Source organism: Sus scrofa, chromosome 9, assembly GCF_054392235.1.
Source record: "Sus scrofa isolate SSC_HxYL_T2T_F1_AM1 chromosome 9, Sscrofa_HxYL_maternal_Yorkshire_Landrace_v2.0, whole genome shotgun sequence".
NCBI lineage: Eukaryota > Metazoa > Chordata > Mammalia > Artiodactyla > Suidae > Sus > Sus scrofa.
This window is the reverse complement of record NC_139391.1, coordinates 130,160,214-130,184,963: the sequence shown is the minus strand read 5'-3', so window position 1 is coordinate 130,184,963 and position 24,750 is coordinate 130,160,214. Positions and strand designations below refer to the sequence as shown.

General features: G+C 41.3%; 1 protein-coding gene and 1 long non-coding RNA gene across 6 annotated transcripts in view; both read right to left on the bottom strand.

Moving 5' to 3' along the window:
- LOC106505031 (uncharacterized) overlaps positions 1 to 14,299 on the bottom strand; it is a 250,221-nt gene extending 235,922 nt beyond the window's left edge. For 2 of the 3 annotated variants that reach the window (XR_014816503.1, XR_014816504.1), the window contains exons 1-2: positions 14,097 to 14,299; positions 13,407 to 13,594 (exon numbers count right to left, since the gene is read on the bottom strand). This is a non-coding gene — a long non-coding RNA (uncharacterized LOC106505031). Of the gene's footprint in view, positions 1 to 13,406; positions 13,595 to 14,096 lie in introns of those variants that run through there. The other variant, XR_014816505.1, reaches the window with a different exon arrangement.
- A 5,295-nt stretch (positions 14,300 to 19,594) lies between these two features.
- The window catches only part of TSEN15 (tRNA splicing endonuclease subunit 15), a 36,892-nt gene continuing 31,736 nt past the window's right edge, over positions 19,595 to 24,750 (bottom strand). For 2 of the 3 annotated variants that reach the window (XM_084977971.1, XM_013979927.3), the window contains 2 exons: positions 21,497 to 21,638; positions 19,595 to 20,980 (listed from right to left, as the gene is read on the bottom strand). In XM_084977971.1, coding sequence (XP_084834097.1) covers positions 20,960 to 20,980; positions 21,497 to 21,638 — 163 coding nt within the window. In that variant the 3' untranslated portion in view covers positions 19,595 to 20,959. The remainder of the gene's footprint in view (positions 20,981 to 21,496; positions 21,639 to 24,750) is intronic. The other variant, XM_013979928.3, reaches the window with a different exon arrangement.

The following is a 24,750-nucleotide window of genomic DNA, read 5'->3' as shown; positions in this document are numbered from 1 at the left end:
AAATTTACTGAATAATTTACATATATTCATCTCACTGAACCCCTACACAAGAGGCCTAAGAGATAGGTTTTATTAGTACCACCCATTTTAAAGATGAGATTAAAGAATTTACCCAAGGTCACTCTTCAATAGGGGTCTAGGCAGGAGATCCAATCTGGGGCTGCTGAAGCCTGTGTCCCTTCCACTGCACTGCCCTGCCTCCAAAGGACTGGAGAAGGCTGCCGACCATTGCTGTGTGGTTCACCCAAGGTCACAGGAGAGCCAGCCCAGAGCACCAACCCTGGCCTCGCTGCCTCAGAAGGCCTTACAGTGTTCGACTTCTCCTTTGGAAAGAGCCACAACTCAATATCATTTCTTTCCTGCTGCCCACTCTTGCCACTCTGAGAAAAGAACAGTACCTAGTGTTCACTAAAAGATGCAAGGGAATTGATTGGAAGGAAAATGTTATCTTCTGCCAATCCTGGCCACAGTGTTGTACCATTCTATATTTAGACAAGTGCTCTGTGCAGCCAAAGAGGCAATAAAAACAAGCTAAAAAGGTACTAGGCTCATGCCAGGAAACACTAAGAAGTAGCAAGTTCTTATTCTTTGCCCAAAGATGATTATTTGAAAAAAGGGAGAAAGACAATAAAAACAAGCAATCTCCCCGCAAACACACAGTGCTTTAAGGTCTGGGGCATCTCATACCCTCAGGGCAGGTGAGGAAGGAATGAGGATAGCAGGGTCCTCTCCCACCTTTACAGAAATGAGGCCCTAAGGAGGGAACCTGAGCAGGTGTCAGCCTGAACTCCTTTTGAAGTCAGGGAAGAATATGGACAGGGAAGTCATAGGCTGGCCGGAGGGACCCCCCCAGTGCATCAGGTATCAGCGGCAACTCCATAGACCAAACCTGAACTCTGGTATTTCAAAAAGGGAAAGATGAGTTTGAAAGATGATTTGAGGTTCATTCATTCATGGGTCTGTTGGCTTGATGGGTAACCAAGGTCCAAGCTCCCCAGTCCCCTTGAGAACCCCTTCTCTGGGCTCCTCCAGCAAGTTGGAATTCCTCCATTATTTATAGCAACAGATACTTCCATCATTAACTGTATTCCACTACAGTTATTTGCATGTGTTTTATCTTTTTCAATAAACTACACCCTCTTTGAGTGTAGAGAACAGCCCCTAGGTTTTTTATAACCTCTATAGAAGCTAGCATGGTATCTATTAAATTGAGATGTTTTAAATGTACCTCTTGCTCAAAGCCTTTTTTTCAGTTGTTATCTTCTACTGGTTGGAGCCAGGAAGTAGTAGTCTCTTCCAGTCCTGTGAAGCAGTAGAATTCTGGGCTCCATCTGGTCCCTTTCATCTCTGCTCTCACACAAACCAGTTCTTGCCTGAGCATATTTTGTCTTGCTAGACTTTGTTGAATGCAGTAAGTGATAACCAATCTCCCCCTTAGAGACAAAGGCTTGTCAGACACTTGGCCTGCCTTTTAAATTGTCAGTAGCAAAAGATCTACCAAATGCAGTGCCACCCCTTCCACAGGCCTATGCCTTCCCAGACTCCAGTATCAATGTCTGTGCCACCTACTGCCCAACTGCTGCATCAGTGCAACATATTTTAGGTTCTTCTGACATTATCCCCCACCTCAAAGGGCCCATTTCTAAATCCACTAGAGTAATCAACACTAGCTTCTATAATAAATAAACTCCAGAATTTCAGGGACCTACCACAGTATCAGTCTGTTTCTTCCTTACATTGTCTAACACAGGTGCTGCTGGGCTACAGACAGCTTTCTTCCAGGGGGTCATTTGAAGACCCCGAGCTCCATCTATCTTGCGGTCCTATCATCTCCTAGAGTCCCTGTCTTCTGATCCCAGCCAGTGGAAGAGGAGAGAGGTGGAGAAGGGACACCAGGAGTGACAAACAGCACTCACATTCCACTGTCTCTGTGCAATAAGAATGTGACAACAGCCTAACACCTGTTTCTGCCACTAGTGTCTAACAATAGCTAGAAAATATTATGCATCTTCATTTGCAAGATTTGTATACTTTATTTCATATAATATATACAGTAGCCTAAAAAGTAGGAATTATCAAAAAAAGTAGGAATTATCATTGCCACTTTAGAAATGAAAAAAAAAAAAAAACAAATATATGTATATCAATCTCTAAACCTCAGTGACCACACATACACACAACTGGGGTTCAGAGAGGATAAATAATTTGCTAAGTTCGCAGAGTAAGTGGCAGGTGAAGATGTGAACTCAAACTTGTACAATACTCAAGCCCCTTTCTCTTCTTCCATAAAGCAAGAAATACACAGATCTGTTTTGAGATTGGTGGGGGGGAAGTATTAGGGGCCATGACTCAAGTCAGATTTTTGAAAAATAAGTATCTCACAAGCCAGAGAGGTATTAAGACTGGAGAATGACATTCCTGCTTGAAGCAATGATATGTGCAAAGGCAGTGAGGCCTGAGTGAGCATGGTATGCCTAGGGAAGATTTATTTTAGAAATAATTAGGATGTTTAGAGAGTATTAAGATTTGCGGATTACCCAAATCATGTCCTAAACCTCAGCTCCCTTTCTCTGAAATGTCCCTGAGGGAGGTATATACCTACAGAACAATGGTAAAAGGAAAGCAAATTAAGTGTCCCATTCTCAGCTAAAGTTGGGCTCCCACCTCCAGTGCAGAGCCTTGGTGAGCTAGACTGGAGAACATAAGCAAGTCTGAAGCCCTAGACAGGGAATACCTTTTCTTGCGGTGAGTCCAAACCCAAGTTCAAGATTTCACCACACTTCACACACCACAAATGAAAAGAGAAAACCAAAGATATGAAAAGGTTTCATGATGCAAGATAAAAGCAAAAGGTTATCAGGGCATGTCCTAAGCAGGACCGTTCCCTCATTCAGACCACATGGAAGCAGAGAGGAGAGACAGATCTACTGAATGCTCCTGAAGCACAGCTGAAAGAGGTACAGGACAGCACCAGAAAGAATTTGATCTTTTTTTTTTTTTTTTCTTTTTAGGGCTGCACCATGGCATGTGGAAGTTCCCAGGCTAGGGGTTGAATCGGAGATGCAGCTGCTGGCCACAGCCATGCCAGACCCGAGCCATACCTGTGATCTACACCATAATTCACAGGAATGTCAGATCCTTAACCCACTGATTGAGGTCAGGGATGGAACTTGCATCCTCATGGATACTAGTCAGGTTCATTACCTCTGAGCCACAATGGGAACTCCATCTTGATCTTTATTTATAACTTTTTGTTTAGATCAGCTACATGGAGGTATAATGTACATGAAAGAATACATGCCCATTTGAAGTGTAAGTGTGATATATTCTGGAACTTTAACCACCACCACAATCAAGGTCCAATCATCCTCATCACCTCTCCTGAAAACTCCTTCATGCTCTTTTGTATTCCATGCCCCCCACCACAAGCCCCAAGCAACCACCCATCTGTTTTCTGCTCCTATAAATCAGATTTGCCTCTCCTAGAGTGTCATATAAATTGTATTATATAGTATGAACTCTTTGGGCTCTGCCTTCTCTTGTTCAACAGAATGCTTTGAGAGTTGTTACATATATCAGCAGTTTGTTCCTTTTTATTGCTAGGGAGTATTCTGTTGTATGGGGGAAAAACTGTGTATCCATTCACCTACTGATGGACATTCAAGTTGTTTCCAGTTTTGGTTACTGTGAGTAAAGCTGCTTTGAACATTTGAACATAAATCTTTGTGCGGACACTGTGCACAACCTTTTATTGGAGAGTCCATGATCTTTTCTTGGACCTACTGGCAAACATGGTCCTGTGTCCTGGAATCCTGCCAATCTGTAGCAACTCTGCCTTAGAGGACAGGAAGGAATAATAAAGAGCATGATGAGAGCAGCACTGCTTCCCTTCTGTAAACCTAAGGCGAGCAGCTCCATAACAGCCAGAGTCAGCGCATACTATGTCCATTTTATCCCCCATCTTTCTCCCTAGTCTCCCTCACTAGTTTTCTTCTTGTATCTTCTCTCTTACCTCCTCCTTCCTTCAATTGTTAAAAAAATATAGTCAGCTGTGAGCACTGGAAAGAATGATTTTATTTTTTATTTTCCCACTGTACAGCAAGGGGATCAAGTTATCCTTACATGTATACATTACAATTACATTTTCCCCCCACCCTTTGTTCTGTTGCAACATGAGTATCTAGACAAAGTTCTCAATGCTACTTAGCAGGATCTCCTTGTAAATCTATTCTAAATTGTGTCTGATAAGCCCAAGCTCCCGATCCCTCCCACTCCCTCCCCCTCCCATCAGGCAGCCACAAGTCTCTTCTCCAAGTCCATGATTTTCTTTTCTGAGGAGATGTTCATTTGTGCTGGATATTAGATTCCAGTTATAAGTGATATCATATGGTATTTGTCTTTGTCTTTCTGGCTCATTTCACTCAGGATGAGATTCTCTAGTTCCATCCATGTTGCTGCAAATGGCATTATGTCATTCTTTTTTGTGGCTGAGTAGTATTCCATTGTGTATATATACCACCTCTTCCGAATCCAATCATCTGTTGATGGACATTTGGGTTGTTTCCATGTCCTGGCTATTGTGAATAGTGCTGCAATGAACATGCGGGTGCATGTGTCTCTTTAAAGCAGAGTTTTGTCTGAATATACGCCCAAGAGTGGGATTGTGGGGTCATATGGAAGTTCTATGTATAGATTTCTAAGGTATCTCCAAACTGTTCTCCATAGTGGCTGTACCAGTTTACATTCCCACCAGCAGTGCAGGAGGGTTCCCTTTTCTCCACAGCCCCTCCAGCACTTGTTATTTGTGGATTTATTAATGATGGCCATTCTGACAGGTGTGAGGTGGTATCTCGTGGTAGTTTTGATTTGCATGTCTCTTATAATCAGCGATGTTGAGCATTTTTTCATGTGTTTGCTGGCCATCTGTATATCTTCTTTGGAGAAATGTCTATTCAGGTCTTTTGCCCATTTTTCCATTGATTGATTGGTTTTTTTGCTGTTAAGTTGTATAAGTTGTTTATATATTCTAGAGATTAAGCCCTTGTCCATTGCATCATTTGAAACTATTTTCTCCCATTCTGTAAGTTGTCTTTTTGTTTTCTTTTGGGTTTCCTTTGCTGTGCAAAAGCTTTTCAGTTTGATGAGGTCCCATGGGTTTATTTTTGCTCTAATTTCTATTGCTTTGGGAGACTGACCTGAGAAAACATTCATGAGGTTGATGTCAGAGAGTGTTTTGCCTATGTTTTCTTCTAGGAGTTTGATGGTGTCCTGTCGTATATTTAAGTCTTTCAGGCATTTGGAGTTTATTTTTGTGCATGGTGTGAGGGTGTGTTCTAGTTTCATTGCTTTGCATGCAGCTGTCCAGGTTTCCCAGCAATGCTTGCTGAATAGACTTTCTTTTTCCCATTTTATGTCCTTGCCTCCCTTGTCAAAGATTAATTGACCATAGGTGTCAGGGTTTATTTCCGGATTCTCTCTTCTGTTCCATTGGTCTGTCTGTTTTGATACCAGTACCACACTGTTTTGATGACTGGGGCTTTGTAGTATTTCTTGAAGTCTGGGAGAGTTATGCCTCCTGCTTGGTTTTTCCTCCTGCTTGGTTTTTGTTTCTCAGGATTGCTTTGGCGATTCTGGGTCTTTTGTTGTTCCATATAAATGTTTGTATTGTTTGTTCTAGTTCTGTGAAAAATGTCATGGGTAATTTGATAGGGATTGCACTGAATCTGTAGATTGCTTTGTAGTATGGCCATTTTTACACTATTGATTTTTCCAATACAGGAACATGGAATATCTTGGAAAGAATGATTTTTTATCATGAGACCTAATATCCTCATGAGTGACTTTGATGTTTCATTTATTATTAAACACAGGATCTGCTTTAAACAATCTGTCATCATATTAAAGGAGTCATCGCCAAGACATGGCCAAATGCATCTTGGGTACTCCTCTCCCACCCTAATCGTGAGGCCCAGATCTGCCAGAGGAATATGCCATTTTCTGTGTGGTCTGCTATTTAGGTCCCTAAAAGACTGAAAGGCCTCAATACCTCACATAGTTCTGTCCTGTTTTAAGAAATGAGATTAATCAACAAATAGGGTCTGACCCATTGTATTTTCTCTTAGAGAACAGAAAAAAAAAAGAAAACACGCAAAAGCAACCCACACAAAACTGGTGGTTACGGTAGGAGACCTCAGTAGAAAAACACATTAAAGCATGATATACAATGACACAAATTCAGACTAATGTCAACAGCTGGTGGACTTTGGGCTGGGAGAGCCCGCAGATGGGTTTCACTTGGTCTGTGGTGTTTAAGCAAAATTTGTCCAACATTTAACAAAAAATTTGACACACAAATTACAAAACTTCACAAAAAATTTCACACACAAAATCAGAATATCTGGCAACTAAGCTGAGATTGCTACTTCACAAAACTCTCCCGGGGCTGAGCGGCAGCTGCTCTCTTCTCTGTGCCTCCATTGCTCCCGCATGTTGCCTGCCTAACTCTTGCAGGCGTTTGGGGTTGCAACTCTGGCATCAAGCACATCAAGTACTGAAATGGCTGGACAGACATCACTTACAGGAGATGTACTGTCAGAGGCGGAGACAGCATATGAAGTGAACAACCACACTCGAGGACAGGAATTCTTACCTTCTGATGCCTCCTCCAGACACTTTCGCATCTTCTCCTTTCCCCTGCAGGACACTGCATAATAGTCAGGCTGAGGGGTTCCTGCCTCTATGATGCGGTTCGCAGGGCATCTCTCCTGCCCCCAAGTGACCAGGTCACTGGGCCAAGAAAGCAGGCACCCCAGGCCTATCCGTGAGGGGGCGCTGCTCCCTCCCCCTCAGCTTATTCTGCATCCACAGAAAGCAGCTGAGAAGATGGGAACTTTCCAGTGTTTCACAGTGGCGTTACACAGAAGGAAGAAGCTTTGTGATGACTCTACTTGAAGTCAGCTTTCTCTACTAAGCTCCAGATATACCTAGTCGACGCCTCCATCCTCCACAGTTACCTCAACCAAACCTTTTCCGATTCTATTATTTGTAATCTTTCCTTGCCATCCTCCCAGAACAAAATATGCTCTGTGTCCAGTATTTCCTTTCTGCATCCTCTCAATCACCTAAGCCAGAAGCCTAGGACTCATCCCAGGCTTCTCTCTCTGCTGACCACCTACTTTCCCACCTCCAAGTAGTCACTGGTCCAAGAACAAACCACCTCCTTACTATCTGCATGGTCAGGCCACCCGAGATGGCTGTTCTCTTGCTCTCCTTATACCCCCTGCTTGACCAGTCCTTACCTGTCTACACCCTAGTCACCTGACTGACTTTCTCTCTAAATCAAAGAGCCTTATCAGTAAATGCCTATGCATGTGCCCCTGGCCCCAGCTAGTGATTGTTCTAATCTTTAGATGAGAACTATAAATGATAGCTTATCAAAAGGTTCATGAGGGGCACACCCCTCTGCTGGTCTCCCTGGCAACTGATGAGCCAAACCCAATTCTGCCTATAACTGGTAACCTCCTTCTCCTCCTGGGAGCAAAGTCTGTGCCATGCCCTGCCGGCCTCTGCCACACACAATGGGGTGTCACTGCAGGACCCTGCCTCAGATATGTAAACACCTCTAACCATTAAATCACTGATGTCTCTGCGGCTGACTCTGGGCTCTTTTCTTGGTCTTGAGTCTGGGCAAGTACAGGGCTTGCAGGTCTGTGGGGTGCAATCCAACACTGTCTTTCTTACATTCCCTTCCCCCCATCATTTGTGTAACCAACTTCGTTCAATCTCTCACACAGAATATTCCAACAGTCTCTCTAAATCCATTCTTATCCACTCCATCCCTCCAGGTCCTAACCACAGGGCAGTCACAGTGATTTGTAAAACAGAAGTCTCATCCTGTTACTCTTCAGCTTAAACCCTTCAGTGGGCCCACTCTTTGCATCATGGATTCCACCCAACGATCTCAATGTCCTGTTCCCAGCCTGCTCTCTAGTCTTGACTGTCCATTATGGTAACCACAAGATACATGCGGCTACTGAGTACGTGAAACAGTGCTCGTCCAAACCAAAGGGTGCCATAAGTACAAAACATACACCAGATTTCAAAGAGTCAGCACAGAGGAAAAAAAATTAAACGTCTCATTAATAACTTTCACATTGGGCACATGTTGAAATAAAAATATTTTGCACATACTGGGTTAAAATATTATTAAAAATTAATTGTACTTGTTACTTTGTACATCTATTCATGTGGCTTCTAAAAACTTAAAGGTATATATGTGGCTTGCGTTTTCTTTATCACATCTTCCTACCTTTCATCTTTCCCGTCTCATATGCTGCTGAGCATCAGGCATGCTCAGTGACTAACAAAGCCAGCCACAGTGTTTTATAACCTTATACGGTCCATCCTAAATGAAAATTAGAATGCCCTTGAACTATCACACTCCATTCCTCCTGTGATGGCTTTCAAGTACATGCACAAATCCCTTGACACTCCTCCTTTTTAAAAGGTAGACTCTGATTCCCCTTTGCAGGAGTATGGACTAGAGAGTAGGGACTACATAAACAGAATAAAGCAGAAATATCAGGGTGTGCCATAAAAGGGGCTGGGGCTTCCTTCTCCTCTCCCCTGCCCCGTCCCTGTCTCTATCAAGGATCATGCACTCCGAGTGAAGCCAGCTGCCTTAAGAGATCTGAGCAGCCCTCTGGGGGCTCCACAAGACAAGGTACTGACATCTCCTGCCAATGGCCGTGTGCATGAGCCATCTTGAAAGTAGATCCTTCAGCCCCAGTCAGGCCTTCTGGTGACTGCGGCTCCACCAGTGTCTTCACTGTAAATTTATGAGAAAATCTGAGCAAGAACCACCCAGCTAAGCTGCTCCCAAATTTCCCAGAAACTGTGAGATAACGTTTGTTCCTTTAAGCAGCTGAGTTTGGGGACAATTTCTTACATAGCAACAAACAACCAGTACACCATTCATGTCCTAAATCCTTTCCCATTTTCATCCAAGGACAGAAAAAAAGAGAGCAGGTAGCTGCTAAGACCTCAAAGTTAGGTCTCACCTACTTAGATATCAGAATATGAAGCCTTTCCTAATAAACCTGAGCCAATTCCTACATATCTGTAAACAATTTTTTAATTAGAAATGTTTTTCACACATTTTGAACTCGGTGTCTTAACTGAAAACATATTTTACTGTTTAAAATTAACTTCTTAAAAATAAAAAATTCTGATATTCACACAGAAATTTTGGAACAGTCTAAAAAGAAGGGAATTTAAATCACCTGAAATATGACCTTACTGAGGAAAAAACTATTGACATTTTTAATATCCATTTACATATAATTTTATACAAGATGATTTTGCATATATGCAGTTCTTCATCCTCTTCTTCTCATGCAATGACCTTGCTTCTCATTTCCTTAGCCTCCTCGTATCAGCTACGGACTCCACAACCAGGATCTAGACCAAGGTGTGGTCCATGGACCAGCTGCATCAGCGCTGCCTGAGACCTTGTTGGAAATGCGGAATCTAAGATCCCATCACACTTTCACATCTGGACACTTGCACTTGCTATTTCCTTTGCCTGTAAGGCTAGTCCTTGCAGGACTAATCCTTGCAAGACTAATCCTTGCAAGACTGACTCCCTCACCCATTCTGGTCTCTGCTCCAATGTCAACTGCAGAGAAAAGCCATTTCTGACCTCCCTAACTAAAGCTGCATTCCTGTTTCACTCTGTCCTATCCTGCTTTACTTTCTTCATCACACTTATCACCACTTGACAGTATTTTATATGTTTTACTTCCTTCCACAAATATTTAAGGAACACCCACTATGTGTCAGACACTGCTCTAAGCTCTGGGGACAGAGGAGAACAAAATGAAGTCCTACATCCCCCACGCTAATGTAAGCATGCTCTGCAGATACAAGTTGTTAGTTATTATTTCTTGTCTCTTTACTTCTTCCTTCAGGAAGAGGTCCAATCTCTACCATCAGCAGAAGGCTCTGTGCCAGATCCCATGACTTAAACCCACCCTGAACATTCCAGCTGCTATTTAGGGGGAATTTTGCAATGCATTTTTGTGCCATGCTGAGCTAAGTTTAACTTGGTTGTTTTCAATCCCAGTGAATTATCCCAGAACAGCTTCCCTGTAGTGGAAATTTCCCTTATTTGAAGTAAGCCGCAAACGACATAGCTAGCAGTTGTCATTCCTGTGAAATTTATCTGCGTTCAAAGGGTTCCCCAAAATGGGACCAAAAATTTTTATCATCATCCTCATCACTAACAGCAGCAGCAGCAGCAGCAGCAGCAGGGTCAGGCCTGACAGAAGGGTCAAGGGGCCAGGTTTACCTCCCGCCTCCTGCCACCCAGTGCACATCTAGGTCCCATTCCTTGGAGGCCTAGCTCTCAGCTGGCTATCCTGGAACCCCTCCCAAGGTGACAACTTGCACATCAATGGGAAGTGCTTGGAGACTACAAAGGAAGGGAACACTGGTAGCTTATTATGTGCCAGGTTTTGTTTATCCCCTACACAGTATTTCATTACGTGAGGAGAATACAACCTAGAAGGACGTATTCTGTTGTCATTTTACAGACGAGAAACTGAGGCTCATGGAGATTACATGCCTCTCCCACGTTGCTCTGGGTGGTCTGAAGTCCAAGCTTTGTCTTTCAAGTTGCCTGAGCCTCAAAAACTCAAAGGAACATATTTTAATGGTGGATTATCAAAGCCCATGATTGGAAGAACTTTTTTTTTTTTTTTTAATACAATGGAGGTGGGAAGAGTAATGGAACTGTTGATGAAAAGGGAAGATCTGTGCAGCAAGATCTTTCAGTTCAAGTGAACCAACATTTAAGACAGAATGCAAAAAAAAAAAAAAAAAAAAAAAAAGGAGTTCCCATCATGGCGGAACAGAAACGAATCCGACTAGGAATCATGAGGCATGAGGTTTCAGGTTCCATTCCTGGCCTCGCTCAGTGGGTTAAGGATTTGGCATTGCCATGAGCTTTGGTGTAGGTCACAGCTACAGCTCAGATTAGACCCCTAACTGTAGATGCAGCTCAGATCTGGTGTTGCTGTGGCTGTGGTGTAGGCCGGCGGCTACAGCTCCAATTAGACCCCTAGCCTGGGAACCTCCATGTGCCATGGGTGCAGTCCTAAAAGGACAAAAAACAAAAAGAGAAAAAAAAGAAAAAAGACAGAATGGTCTTTCAACTGTCGGCACCCACTCCTTCATCTTATAGAAGTGGAGCAATAAGGCCCAAAGTGGGTGATGATATCATTTAAACCTAAAGGGTTGAGATGAGGACCTATGTGGCTACATTTACAGGAACCAAATTTTCTATGGTCCTACTTGAGACAGAAGAAGAGATACACAATTTCCACCCATTCATAAAACCACAGTGTCCCATCTGTAGTCATCATCACAAGTGTAATCGCCATAATAACTGTGAGTAGGGAACTGCCATTTCTAAGTGGTTTCCAAATCTAGTAATGTTCTCATGTCTACATCTACCCCCCCCAAAAAAACTGTTAGATAAATAAAAATGCACAGGTTTAGCATAGGAAACATATATAAAATATTAAACAGATATATTTTGTTTAGAAACCTGTCTTGACTTCTCAAAACTATTAAGGCAAAGGATCAAATATAACAGATTTCATTGCATAAGCACTTTTACAAGTGCATATAGCATGGGATGAGGGCTCTCTGTGACCCCAGGAATAAGAACATGGGGTTCCCCTTTCTATACAGAGTTGACAGGACAGAGAATGGCAGAGACAGGACTGGGTGAGCAGGAGCCTCATATATGAATATTTGAATGTGATCAAATAAAACAAGTACTGAGCTCTTACTCTGTGCCAAGTGCTGTGCTACCAATAGGCAGTGTATGGCCTGATTGCCAAGATATGATATACACTAAGAAAATTAAATAGTTCTTGTGAGTAATAAATATGTGTGTTAACGATAATTAACACCTCCTGTTTGCAGATGCAGCAGGATAATATTTTGGTGCATTAAGTGAAATGTTTTCCCTTCTCTGTAATTCTTGTTACCTATGAACCTTTTCCCACACAGGCTTTCTTGGCACACTGCCTGGGGGATGGGATTATACTACAGAACAAAAGAGGCAAATTCTTGCCTTTTGAGTTTCAAAACCTGAAATCTTGGCAAAAACAAAATGTTTGGAAGAAAAATACATCTATGAAATGGTCACAGTTTTTTCTTTTCCCCCTACCCTTAAGATAAAATAAAATCAGAGGGGGAGAAACGGTGGTAGAAAGAGGTGAGGGCAAAAGTGGAAGAGCTTGAATGGGTCACTAAGCAGACACCTGTGCTGCGTCCCCACTGCCCTCACTCTGTCTGACCGAGTTCCTGCTGCACAGGAGAGATAACAGACACTCCAGGGGAAGTCCTCTCATCCGAGATGAGAATCTGGCCAGCAGCCTGTCCCCAACCACCTGCTGCTGCCGCTTCCAGGCTCAGCTAAAACCTCACAGACCCCACAACCATGCATCGTTCACCCAGCTTTGTATCAGCACAGCAGAGAAGGTCTGGCTAGGAAAGCCAGTCTAGATGGAGAGGGCCCCAGGCAGTCTGAAAGCGCCCCAGGGAGTTCAGGGACAGAACCAAGTACTTTCCAAGTGCCCAAGAGTACTGAAAGATCTTGTGCCCAGGGATTAAGAGGACACAAGACTTACATGGAGCAGGGACATTGTAACAGGGTACCCCATTCAGCCAGTGCCATCATGGACAGAGGAGAATCCCTGAGGACTGGGGTCTACCCCCAACTTTCTCTCCCTATCTCATACTGCCACACCCAGAACACCCCTAGAGCTACACAAACACTCCAGGTACATGATTCCACTAAATACTTATCCATCTCCCCAAAGAAGGCCCCAGCTTCCTCACAAACCCACCCCCATCCATCCATCCATACTTAACAAGCTCCCTTCAGAAATATTCTTGCAGGGTTCAACTAAACCCGCTACACTGCAGCACAAATACTTTTTTCCATGTTCTTAGGAAGTACAGACAAGAAAACAGTATGTGTTTTCTGGTCCGAGAAGAAGAAGAGTAAGGTCTACAGTTACCTTAGGTTCCTGACACATAAAAGGTCTCTCTTCTGAGTTCAGATATGAAATCCAGAGCCTGATTATAAAAGTAGGGGTGAGTTTGTCTTCCAAAGTTTCCTCCCACACTCCAGGGGGCCCCAGGTTGGCCCTTTTCCTATCCTGGTGTCCCTCTTGTAAAGTCCTCTAACTATCTCCCCATGGCAACCTGGAACTCGTTCACATTCAAGCGACTCAGAACAGTCTGTGGTTTAACTTCCCTCCGCCTCTGCTCCCGCAGCCAATCAGCCGATGACTTTACTTCCTTGCTCTCCCTCCTCTCCTTTCCATTACCTGGAAAGCTGTTCTCTAGCTGCCCTCCTCAGTCCAGGAACACCATGGACATGCACTTCCTCTCCTGCTTGAAGATCACGGCCAGCCATGGGACTTGCTTCGGCCAATAAAACGTGGGCAGGGATGACAGGCTGCTTCTCCTGGATGTATTTAATTGCCGTACGTGACACCCCAGCACGTTCTTCTTCCTGCCATTAGAACCAACAACATTCCGGCTGTGGGAGGCTCTGTTGACCTGATTCCTAGGGTAAGGACTCCAAGCCTGTGTATAAGGGACTTGTAATGTGAGCAAGGAATCAACATTTGTTTAACTAATTCACTGGTTGTTACTGAATCTGTTGGAAAAGGTTATCAAGAGGATGTGACTCCTGGTTGACCCATGAGCTGGATAGGGCATTTGGAGGCTTCTCACCCCTCCCCTGTTCTTGGAGTATGTAGGCTCTGTCCACGTTCCCACAGTGGGAGCCATTCAAGGACGCAACCTTGAGACTGTAGTGTGCAGTTGAGACATCTGGACTGAATATGTGACTGAACCCAGTTAAGGCCTCAGTATAAATTTTTAAGATTCTGGAGGGCCGGGGCAGAGACCTACGTGTCTTGTGGCCACCCAAGACAAGCTTATATGTAAGTTCTCTTGCTTATTAACTGTTCCCTACCAATGTGAGTGGTGTGCCTCTTCCTCTGTCTCACCTTGCCCTCTGTGTGGGATCCAGTTTCAGATTTCACCCAGGAGATTCCTGAGGCTGCGAACCAGCAACATCATAATCTCGCCCATCCTAACACACCTGAGCTACCAGCAGGTTTCAGGCTCTCGTCACTTCTCATCTGTGCTCTAACACATGCTACTCAAAGTGTGGTCTGTACACAGTGTCAATTCACAAAGGATTGCTGGTCTGGAATGAGATAAGTACAGAAATTGAGAATAAACATTTAGAAATTCATATAACAATTTAACTGATTAACTTTATCTGTTGGGGCTAATAAATAAAATATTTGGGTATAGAGTAACCCCAGATCGTGGCATTGGGCCTTCTTGCCCAAGCTGTCCTGCAAAAATGCTTGCCAAATTAAACAGGATCAAAGCTTCAGGGTTAAGAAACAGCACTGGGAACTATAGCTAGTCACTTACAATGGAGCATGATAATGTGAGAAAAAGAACATATATATGTATGTGTGACTGGGTCACCTTGCTACACAGTAGAAAATTGACAGAACACTGTAAACCAGCTATGAAGGAAAAAATAAAAATCATTAAAAAATAAATAAAAAAATTAAAATAACAACAACAAAAAGAAACAGAACCATGAGAAGTTCCCATTGTGGCTCAGTGGTAATGAGCCCGACTAGTACCCATGAGGATGTGGGTTCAATCCCTGGCCTTGCTCAAGGGGTTAAGGAAATGGTGTTGCCATGGGTTATGGTGTAAGTTGCAGACTCGGCTCGGATCTCAAGTTGCTGAGGCTGTGGCGTAGGCAGGCAGCTGTGGCTCCAATTCGATCCCAAGCCTGGGAACTTCCACATGCTACAGATGTGGGCCTAAAAACCAAAAAGAAAATAAAAGAAATAGAATGACGGTAGGATTTCAAGCAATAGCAAGCAGATCCATGGGATATTTAGGGATTAAGACCCTTCCTCACTGATAGTGAAGTCATCATTTGAACGTTCCCTGAGTCTTCTCTTTGTACCAGCACAGAATTTAGTTCTAACAAACAAAGCACCTTTCTGAGCTCTTTCTCATTTAATATTAAATATTGTCTTAGGTTTGCCTACATAAAGAGCATGGACATGGATGTATTTATTCTTTGGAAGAAAACTTTATAAATATATTGCCTATGAAAATGATTTTCCAAATTATCCACACACAGCATGACATTTTGATACACTTGTTCAAGAGTACAAGAGGATAATATAACTGATCTCTAAATCACTTTCTAACTCCCTCCAGGACTAAGCGACTCTTTTTCTTCCCAAAGCCTCTTTGACACACATTAATATATTTCTCTGCACCACACAAGATTCTGAAAAGAACAGGGGCCTAGATGTTAAGAGACCTCGTTCTAGTCGTCATTGCCCACTCACTTGCTACCACCTGAAGCTGCTGCTCAACCACTCAGTCCCCTAATTGCTCCATCTATTAAACAAGGGTAGTAAATTAATAGTAAATAAATAATATCAGTTCTGTTGTGCAAATCAAAGAGTACTGAAGCACTTGAGAGAGAATAAAGTGCTACATTATCATTAGCATTTAGCATTTATATGTTCCGCTGCCTTGTAATACTCTCCAGTTATCTTAAACACATGGATTTTCTCCTTTCGAACCTAACAATAAGCCTTGGCGAGGTGCATGGTGTAATATTTCTCCATATCCTGTCCAATGTTCAGGGCTTTGGGACAAATAACATACATACAACGATTGTTTGAAAATTGTTTAATTTATCAGACGTTGCTAAACCCCTTCACCATTAAGGAAACTGCATAAATTTCACACGCTGCCTGACAGGTATTCCTCACTCACAATGGTAATGCTCTTTTTTAGAGCTCTGGCTATCTGAACTCCTTGAAGGAACAGGTCATATCTCATTAATCTCTGTAACCCTGGCGTTTACAACATCATCTAAGCACAGAGAAGTCCAATTAATGTCTAAAGATAAATAATGTGTTAATAAATGAATGGATTCTAATTAAATACTTCCTTAATATGACCCCCATTCAGTACAATGAAATCTAAAAAAAAATCTTTGATTTTAAACAGTTTTTTAATCTTCCAGAACCATCTAAACATTTCAAAAGCAGACCCACCCAATAAGTCATGAGATTTTCCCATCCTCTTTCCTAACAAGCCCAAACAGTTCTTATTCAAAAATCATTAACAAACAAACAAACAAAAACAAAGGAGTTCCCATGGTGGCGCAGCGGAAACGAATCCGACTAGGAACCATGAGGTTGCAGGTTCGATCCCTGGCCTTGCTCAGTGGGTTAAGCACCTGGCCCAAATCTAGCGTGGCTGTGGCTGTAGTGTAGGCCAGTGGCAACAGCTCTGATTAGACCCCTAGCCTGGGAACCTCCATATGCTGCGGGTGCTGCCCTAAAAAGACCAAAAAAAAAAAAAGATCATTAAGAGGCTTAGGCTGCAGGAGTGGGGGTGGTAAGGAACAGGACAGCTCTGGGTCTGAAAGGAGGGAAAATGGTACTTCTTGTGCAGAGAATATGCCATGATTCTGCGCATGTAAACAGTCAGGGTAAAATGCGGCAGATGAATAAAGAGCTTCTGTCTACAAGAACTATAAACTTTGGCAGGAACCACTGTGCCGCAGCAGCGAAAGCCCTGCTACTAGCTCTGCAAAGGAAAAAGTGACCTCAGAGAGGAATTCACAACTCAAATGCTCAGAAAGAGAAGATGAAGTACCTGAAGTACCATGATGTTTTGGTTAGGTCATTTGGTTCCAGGCGTATAAACGTGTGAACTGTTTCCATTGTTTTTAAAGTGCAGATTATAGGAGCTTTGTAGATACTGTTCTATTCTAGCTGAAGCTCTGAATTCCCAGGTGCCTCCGCCCTCAGGTTCTCGGGGAGGGATCTGCGGTGTTTAGGGGCATGTTCTAGTGGGGACACCTAGGCCAGGCGCAAAGTCAGTCAGTCTGGAGTCACTGGGCCTAGTGGCCTAGTGTTCCACTGAGCCGTCCCTGCTGGGGCGGGCATGGACGAGGGCCTCCGGGATACAAAATGAACACAGCACGATGTGCATGCTCTTTCCCCACCCTGCTCCCATATAGAGAAGGCTTCCCTTTAATGAAAAAGTTTATAGGTTTAACAGTAGCATTTGTGTCTCTGGCCACTGGTATTCAGCCAGTTTACTGAGTGATTCAAAGCTGGGGTCTCTTGCTATGTGATCTGATCTTGAAATTGTATTTATATATTAGGATTTTGCAAGGAAAAAATGAAGTGCATCATGGCATATGGATATGAACAAAACCATAATCTTGAAAAAAAAAAAACCACCCACCCACCCACCCATGCCCCAAACAAGTTTTTGTTTTTAAATATAGATCTCTATTCTGAGCAAAGCATGAATCAATTCACATATTTAATGTCAGTAGAGAGTGTAATTTTAGAGGCATGTCAGAAAGAAAAAGGGGGTGTGAGCACAAAAAACTTATTTATATTTTTATTTATGTGATTCCCCACAGACTGAAAATAAATTTTCAAGAGCACCACATCTCAAGTTAATTCATTCCTCAAGTCTGAAAATGCTGTGCTTATTTAGCAGTGCCCTCTGCTGTCCAAATCTTAGTGTGCCTTGAGGCAAAAAGTAAACCCCTACACAATTAAATGAGCGTACAATCAGCATTCGTTCATTCACCAAATACTTATTGAGAGCTTAGTATAGGCCAGTTTGGGGAAGGTGGTGGGAGACACAAATGTAAGACTTAAAGATTCAGAGAATAAACTAGGGGTTACCAACAGGGAGTGGGACTGAGGGAAGGGCAGGACAGGGGTAGGGGATTAACAGATACAAACCACCATGTGTAAAATAAATAAGCAGCAAGGATATATTGTACAGGAGTTCCTGTCGTAGCAGGGGTTAACAAATCCGACTAGGAACCATGAGGTTGCAGGGTTCTATCCCTGACCTCGCTCAGTGGGTTAAGGATCTGGCGTTGTCGTGAGCTGTGGTGTAGGTTGCAGACAAGGCTCAGATCCTGCGTTGCTGTACTCTGGTATAAGCCGGTGGCTACAGCTCCGATTCAACCCCTAGCCTGGGAACCTCCATATGCCATGGGTGCAGCCCTAGAAAAGGCAAAAAGACCAAAAAAAAAAAAAAAAAGGATATATTGTACAGCACAGGGAACTATACCCATTATGCTATAACAACTTTAAATGGAGTATAACCTATAAAAATATTGAATCATTTTGTTGTATATCTAAAATCAATATAATTTTACAAGTAAACTATACTTCAATAAAAAAATTCTTTTAAAAAGATACAGTTCCTTGTCCTGTTCCTAAGGAGCCCACAGTCTAATAAGAGAGACAAATGTAAATGCAATTACAAAGTTATTGGACCCCATAGAAGAAATCACTTTACCTAGGTTTTCACTAAAATGAGACCAACGGAGCTGGGTTGTCTCCATTTCCAAACTGTCATGGACCATTATTCACATTAGCAGATCTCGGGCTGGCCTTGGACAGAACAACTTTGATCAAGTACACAGGGAACATTCTGAAAAAGAGTAAACATCCCAGGACACACAGTGAGTCTGAGAGCTAGTTTAAAGATTTCTGTGAGAAAGCTCCTTTCACAGTCAGCCCCAAGACACTTCTGGTCTTGTAGTTACATGGGGGCCCCCTGGTCACCAGATCTGAAGCACAAACCTAACATTCATTAAGCCTTACGCGTCTTCCTGAAAATGCAGACGATTTTTCTAAGGACTGTAACGAAAAGCCTCAAAAGGAATCAAATGGCAAAGATGCTAAGAATTGGTCATAAATTATTATAGGATCCTTATATTTGCAATTTATCCAGTGGGGACACAGAAACACATATGGTTCTGACTTGGTGCAACTTTAAGCCTTCTAGGGAATGAGAGGGAGTCTGAAGGAGTTGCCAAGACCCTCCATCACAAAGAAAAGCGAAATTCAAATAACATCAAAGGAAAGGGGTCAGGAGATACTACAGACCAAGAATAATGCTTTATACCATTTTTTGATTTGCCTACTTTTGGCCACGTTTCTGTTCTTGTTATTATTGTTTTCTAGAGTAATTATTAGCCATGACTTGCTGCTAACCAACAGAATATGGTAAAGGTGAAAGGATGCACATGACTACATTACACACAATGATGAGGTCCGTCTTATTGAGGCTCTCTCCCTCCTGGCACTGAGCTGACAGCCGTTGTGCTGGCGAGGCCTAAACGGCAAAAAAAGGGTGGTTTCTTGACAACAGCCCACTAAACGAGGCTCTCAGCCCAAGGGCCCACAGAGAACAGAAAGCTGCTATCCACATGAGTGAGGAAGCAGACCTTTCCCCACGGAAGCCTCAGGTGAGACTATAGCCCTGGCCAACACCTTGGCTGCAGCCTTACAAAGAACCCACCTTTGAGATATAAAATGTGTGCTATTGTAAGCTGCTAAGTTTGTATTAACATTAGTAGGCAACAATAGGTAACTAACATAGACCTCAGGATACCTTTTTAATTTTAAAACATTTTTATTATAAAAGTAATACAAATAAAGAAAAACTGAGATATTCAAGAAAGACAAAGTCATCCATTTACTGCCCTGCCATCCTATTATAACCACAGTTCCTTTATTTTGTCATCTTTTTATTATATACTTGGTGTGTTATGTACAGTCAGGATCATACCCATTCATTCGTTTTTTATCTTGGAGTTTTTTTTTTTAAAATAAGTATTTTCTCATGTTTTTTTTTTACTATATTCATTACTAATTTTTAATGGGTATATAACGTAACATTCATTCGCTATATATTCTTATTGACTATTTCCCCAGACCAGGGGTTGACAAACTATGGCCCTGCATTTGCAAATAAAATTTTACTGGAATACCCATATCCATGCATTTACATACTGTCTGTGGTTATTTCTGTTCTACAAAGAGCAGAGTTGAGAGGAGTTAAGAAGTTGTGAGAAAGCCTATATGGCCTGAAAAAACTTTCTGGTCCTTTCCAGAAAAAGTTTGCTGACCCTTGACTTAAACTTTTAAGTGGTTTATAATTTAGCCTATCATATACCCAAAAATGTCACTTGAAACATCTTGGTGCCTATAATTTTTTCAACTTTAGGCAACTTAATTGGGAGGTATTAACAAGAGTGGAATAACTGGGTCTACTTGAGCAAGATATTTTCAAGGTTGACACTGCCCCCACTCCCTCTCTTAGTTACGATATAGTAAGGGTGGTGGTTATAAGAATGAAAAAAAGGCCCAATACTCTTGTAGGTAGCACTTCTCTGGTCCCTATTAATCTGGATATGTAATTGTACACACTGGATGAGCATATAATTAGTTTTGATTCAAAGTCAACCACAGAGGGAAGTAACAATAATTGCAACATTAAAACCAACTGAAAGAAAATGTTTACTTCCTAATGGGGGTGAAAAAGCAGACTCAAGTAAATTCTCTAGGTGTCAAGGTGTATATAAATGTCATTCCAAGCTAGTGTAGTGGCCAAAAGGCACTGAAAGAGTTGAGCGGAGAGAAGAGATGCCAGTCTCAACAGTGAGCTAGCAGAGGCAGCAATAACAGAAGAAACCCATGTGCTCCATCCTTCTGAAAATAACTTGGGCATGAACGTGTATACAACTATAATTAACCTGTCTCCAGGCAAGAAAGGTTTACAGCATCTACTCTATATTATTAAACAAAATAAATTCTTCTATCTGGGAAAGTTTTATTCTTCAAAAAAAAAAAAAACTTCTGACTGAGATGGGACCAGCTAAGTCAACCCTGACTAACTCTGAGATTAAAGGTGAACCAGGCTGATGGGTCTCAATCCAATCTTGTACGAATAAAGCAAGCACTGGGAGGTAGAGGTGTCATCTTCTAAGGGAAATATTCTGCAACATAAAAAAAAAAAAAAAAAAGAAGATCAGAATGGACCTTTTCCCCAACAGATAAAGTAATTTCAAAGCAAAACTAGAAAAATATTTGATGTGATTATCTCAATTTGCCAACAATGTATGTAAAAAAATCATACAAAATACATTTATTTATTTAAATGTTCCTGTCAAAATGTCAACCAATTTAACATTTCCTAAAGAAGCGTTCTTTCAGTTAAAACTATTATAAGCCTTCACATTCCACCCCAATTACATTCATCAAATAATTAAATGTAGCATGACCTCACAAAGTATTCTGGAAAACTGTAACATTTTCTGTAGAATAAGGAAATAAAATTATTTTTGTGAAAACAGCTAGGACACATTACTTTCTGAGGTATGAAAAATCACTTTTTCTTGAATTTTCATATTGTAAAAGAAGTGACAGTTCTTGAATAGCTTGATTCACACTTAAAAGCATGTCATCAGCTTCCTCTTTTTTCACTGTTTACTGACAGTTGTCTCAAAACTGACCTGAGGATCTGGCAGCATAAATCCATCAGTAAGTTTGTAATAAACTATGGTGGAATCAGACTCCACTATGGCCAGAGTAAAAGACATTGGCAAATCTGGATCACCTTGCAATTTTCGAGATGCCTTCAAGATCTCCCTTATCCTGAAAATAAAGTCACAATACACTTAGGATTCATGCTAACTCAATTAATAATAAGGTCAAAGGCTGTAAAATCTTAAGGAGGTAGGCAATAACATTATATCCATAATGCTGACCCAGGAAACGTCTGAAGGCTCAAATATAAACGTTTAAAGTTGTCTTCTCAGAGTTCCTGTTGTGGCTCAATGGGTTAAGAATCCAACTGGTATCCATGAGGATGTGGGTTTGATCCCTGGCCTAGCTCAGGTGGGTTAAGGATCCCGCGTTGTCATTAGCTGCAGTGTAGGTCGTAGATGCGGCTTGGACCTGGTGTTGCTGTGGCTGTAGTGCAGGCTGCCAGCTACAGCTCCAATTCAACCCCTAGCCCAGGAACTTCCACATGCCACTGGTGGGGCCCTAAGAAAATAAAAAATAAAAAATAAAAAAGTTATCTTCTCATACATAAAGAATCCTCAAAATACGGGCTATATCTACTAACTTCCAGCTCTTCTCTTACGTATTTACCCATCCTTCCTGATCAGCATAACTGAGAGAATCAAAATTGTACTTAGAAACATACAGAATAGGACACTAACAGCGTTCAGTGTATCTAAATTAGACAAAAATCTTGGTTATTCATTTTCCAATTTTCCAACTTGGTATCTTACAGTGGGACAATCTGGTATTTAGGTTGGTTTGTTTTTTTCAGTGGACTGTAATAAACATTTCCCCATGCTTCTACATGGTGTTCATAATTACAGACTTTATATGGCTATATAATATTCTACTGACTCATAATTTACACAATCATTCCCCGATTGCTGTAAAGTTCTTTCAGGTTGTTTGTGGGAAAGAGGATGCTAAAAAAGATAAGCTGTGATAATCACCTTTCTGCAGGTAATTATTTCTTTTTTCTCTTGGGTCTTTCCAAGTATCAGAATTATTAGATATGAATATAGATATATTTTGTGGCTCTCAATATGCATTCTGCTACTTAATAAAAGCTAAAAGTACAGAGAGAATAAACTATTTTTTGTAAAAGTATACATCAAGCATCAATATTATAAAGGATTTCAGTTTGCCTGCTGTGGAAAAAAAACCTACCAAACTCTAACATCTAGGTCTTCAAAGCACTATTAACTTTTGTTTACCACAAACTAAAAATCCTTATTACCTGCTCAACAAAGCCAGTATTCAATAATTTAGTACAATGTAACCTCCAGAGGAGTTTTCTTCAAAAGGCAAATAAAAAATGATCAGTTATTTTTTTCATTAAGCTAACCAATTTTCCAGGAATTGGAAAGAGATTAACTACTGTATTAACGTGCTATAACTGAATACATAAAATACTCAACACAATACTCTCTTTAGCATAAGTCTAACCTGTCCTCTTAAGTTCTACTCTCCTCCCTAAGTAAAAAGTTCTTATGGTCACTCTTCACCCATCCTATTAGCTACTGAATCTAAAAAGTATCTAAAAAGAAAAGGCTCTGTTTTGAAATACTCTTACTATCTATAGTAGTTAAAATTTTTTTAAAGCTGTAGTAGAGACAAGATTTTTAAAGTTATTTAAAACAGCAATAAATTTCTGGAAAAGCTGAAACAATTATTCTTGCTAAACTGTCATTTAATAACTGCATAATAAGTTACAAAGTGATAACTGGTTTGTTAAAACATCACAGAAGGCTGCTTACCTGCTACCGATCACTTACATTTACACCAGCATGTCATCATACAAGGAGAGAATCAGTTTCTAAGTTTGTTTCCTCACACTCAAACCATTTAGAAAATGACCTTGAAAGACAGTCAGCAGAGCATCATCCCTCTCAAGTCTTCCCTGTCACCTTTCCCCAGTTCTACAGAGGTACCTTACATAAACCCACACCACCTTGCATTTATACGTCTTCATCTAAGTGTCTGTTTTCCACTAGATCGCACACATTTTGAAGGTCAAAGTTTTTTTAAAAATGTGTTAGTGCTCAATATGGAGTAGAAAACTTGGATAGAATGAATGATGTTTTTATGTGTTTGTTTTCTTTTTTTTTAAATTATAGTTGATTTACAATGTTTTTTCAATTTCTGTCATAGAGCAAAGTGATTCAATCACACACAGATCCCTGTGCTGTACAGTAGGGCCCCATTGCCCATCCATTCCGAATACAATTTGCATCCAAAAACCCTAACTGCTCATCCATCCCACTCCCTCTGCCCCTGGAAACCACAAGTCTGCTCTCCTTGGCTGTGATCTGTTTCTGTTTTGTAGATATGATCATCTGTGCCATATTTCAGATTCCACAAGTAAGACACATCATGTGGTATTTGCCTTTTTCTTTCTGGTTTACTTCACTTAGTATGAGAAGCTCTATTTCCATTCCTGTTGCTGCAAATGGCACTAGTTCATCTTTCCTATGGCTGAGTAGTATTCCATTGTATATATGTACCACAATTTCTTAACTCATTCATCTCTCCGTGGACATTTAGGTTGTTTCCACGTCTTGGCTATTATGAATAGTGCTGCAATGAACACAGGAGTGTGTGTATCTTTTTCAATTAAAGTTTTGTCCAGATATATGCCCAGGAGTGGGATTTTTGGATCATATGGTAGTTCTATATTTAGTTTTCTGAGGTACTTCCATGCTGTTGTCCATAGTGGTTGTACCAATTTACATTCTCACCAATATTGAAGGAGGGTTCCCTTTTCTCCACACCCTTTACAGCATATGTTATTTGTTGACTTGTTAATGATGGCCATTCTGACTGGGGTGAGGTGGTACCTCATTGTAGTTTTGATTTGTACTTCTCTGATAATTAGTGATGTTTAACACTTTTTCATGTACTTGTTGCCATTCATATGTCTTCTTTGGAGAATTGTCTATTTAGGTGTTCTGCCCATTTTTAAATTGGTTTTTTTGGTTTTCTGTTGTTGAGTTATATGAGTTGTTTGTATATTTTGAAGATTAGGCCCTTGTCTACTGCATCATTTGCAAAGACTTTCTTCCATTCTCTGGGTTCTCTTTTCATTTTTTTTAATGGTTTCCTTTGGTGTGCAAAAGCTTTTGAGTTTTATTTGGTCTCATTGATTTATTTGCGCCCTCACTGTCATTATTCTGGGAGGTGGATCAAACAAGATGTTGCT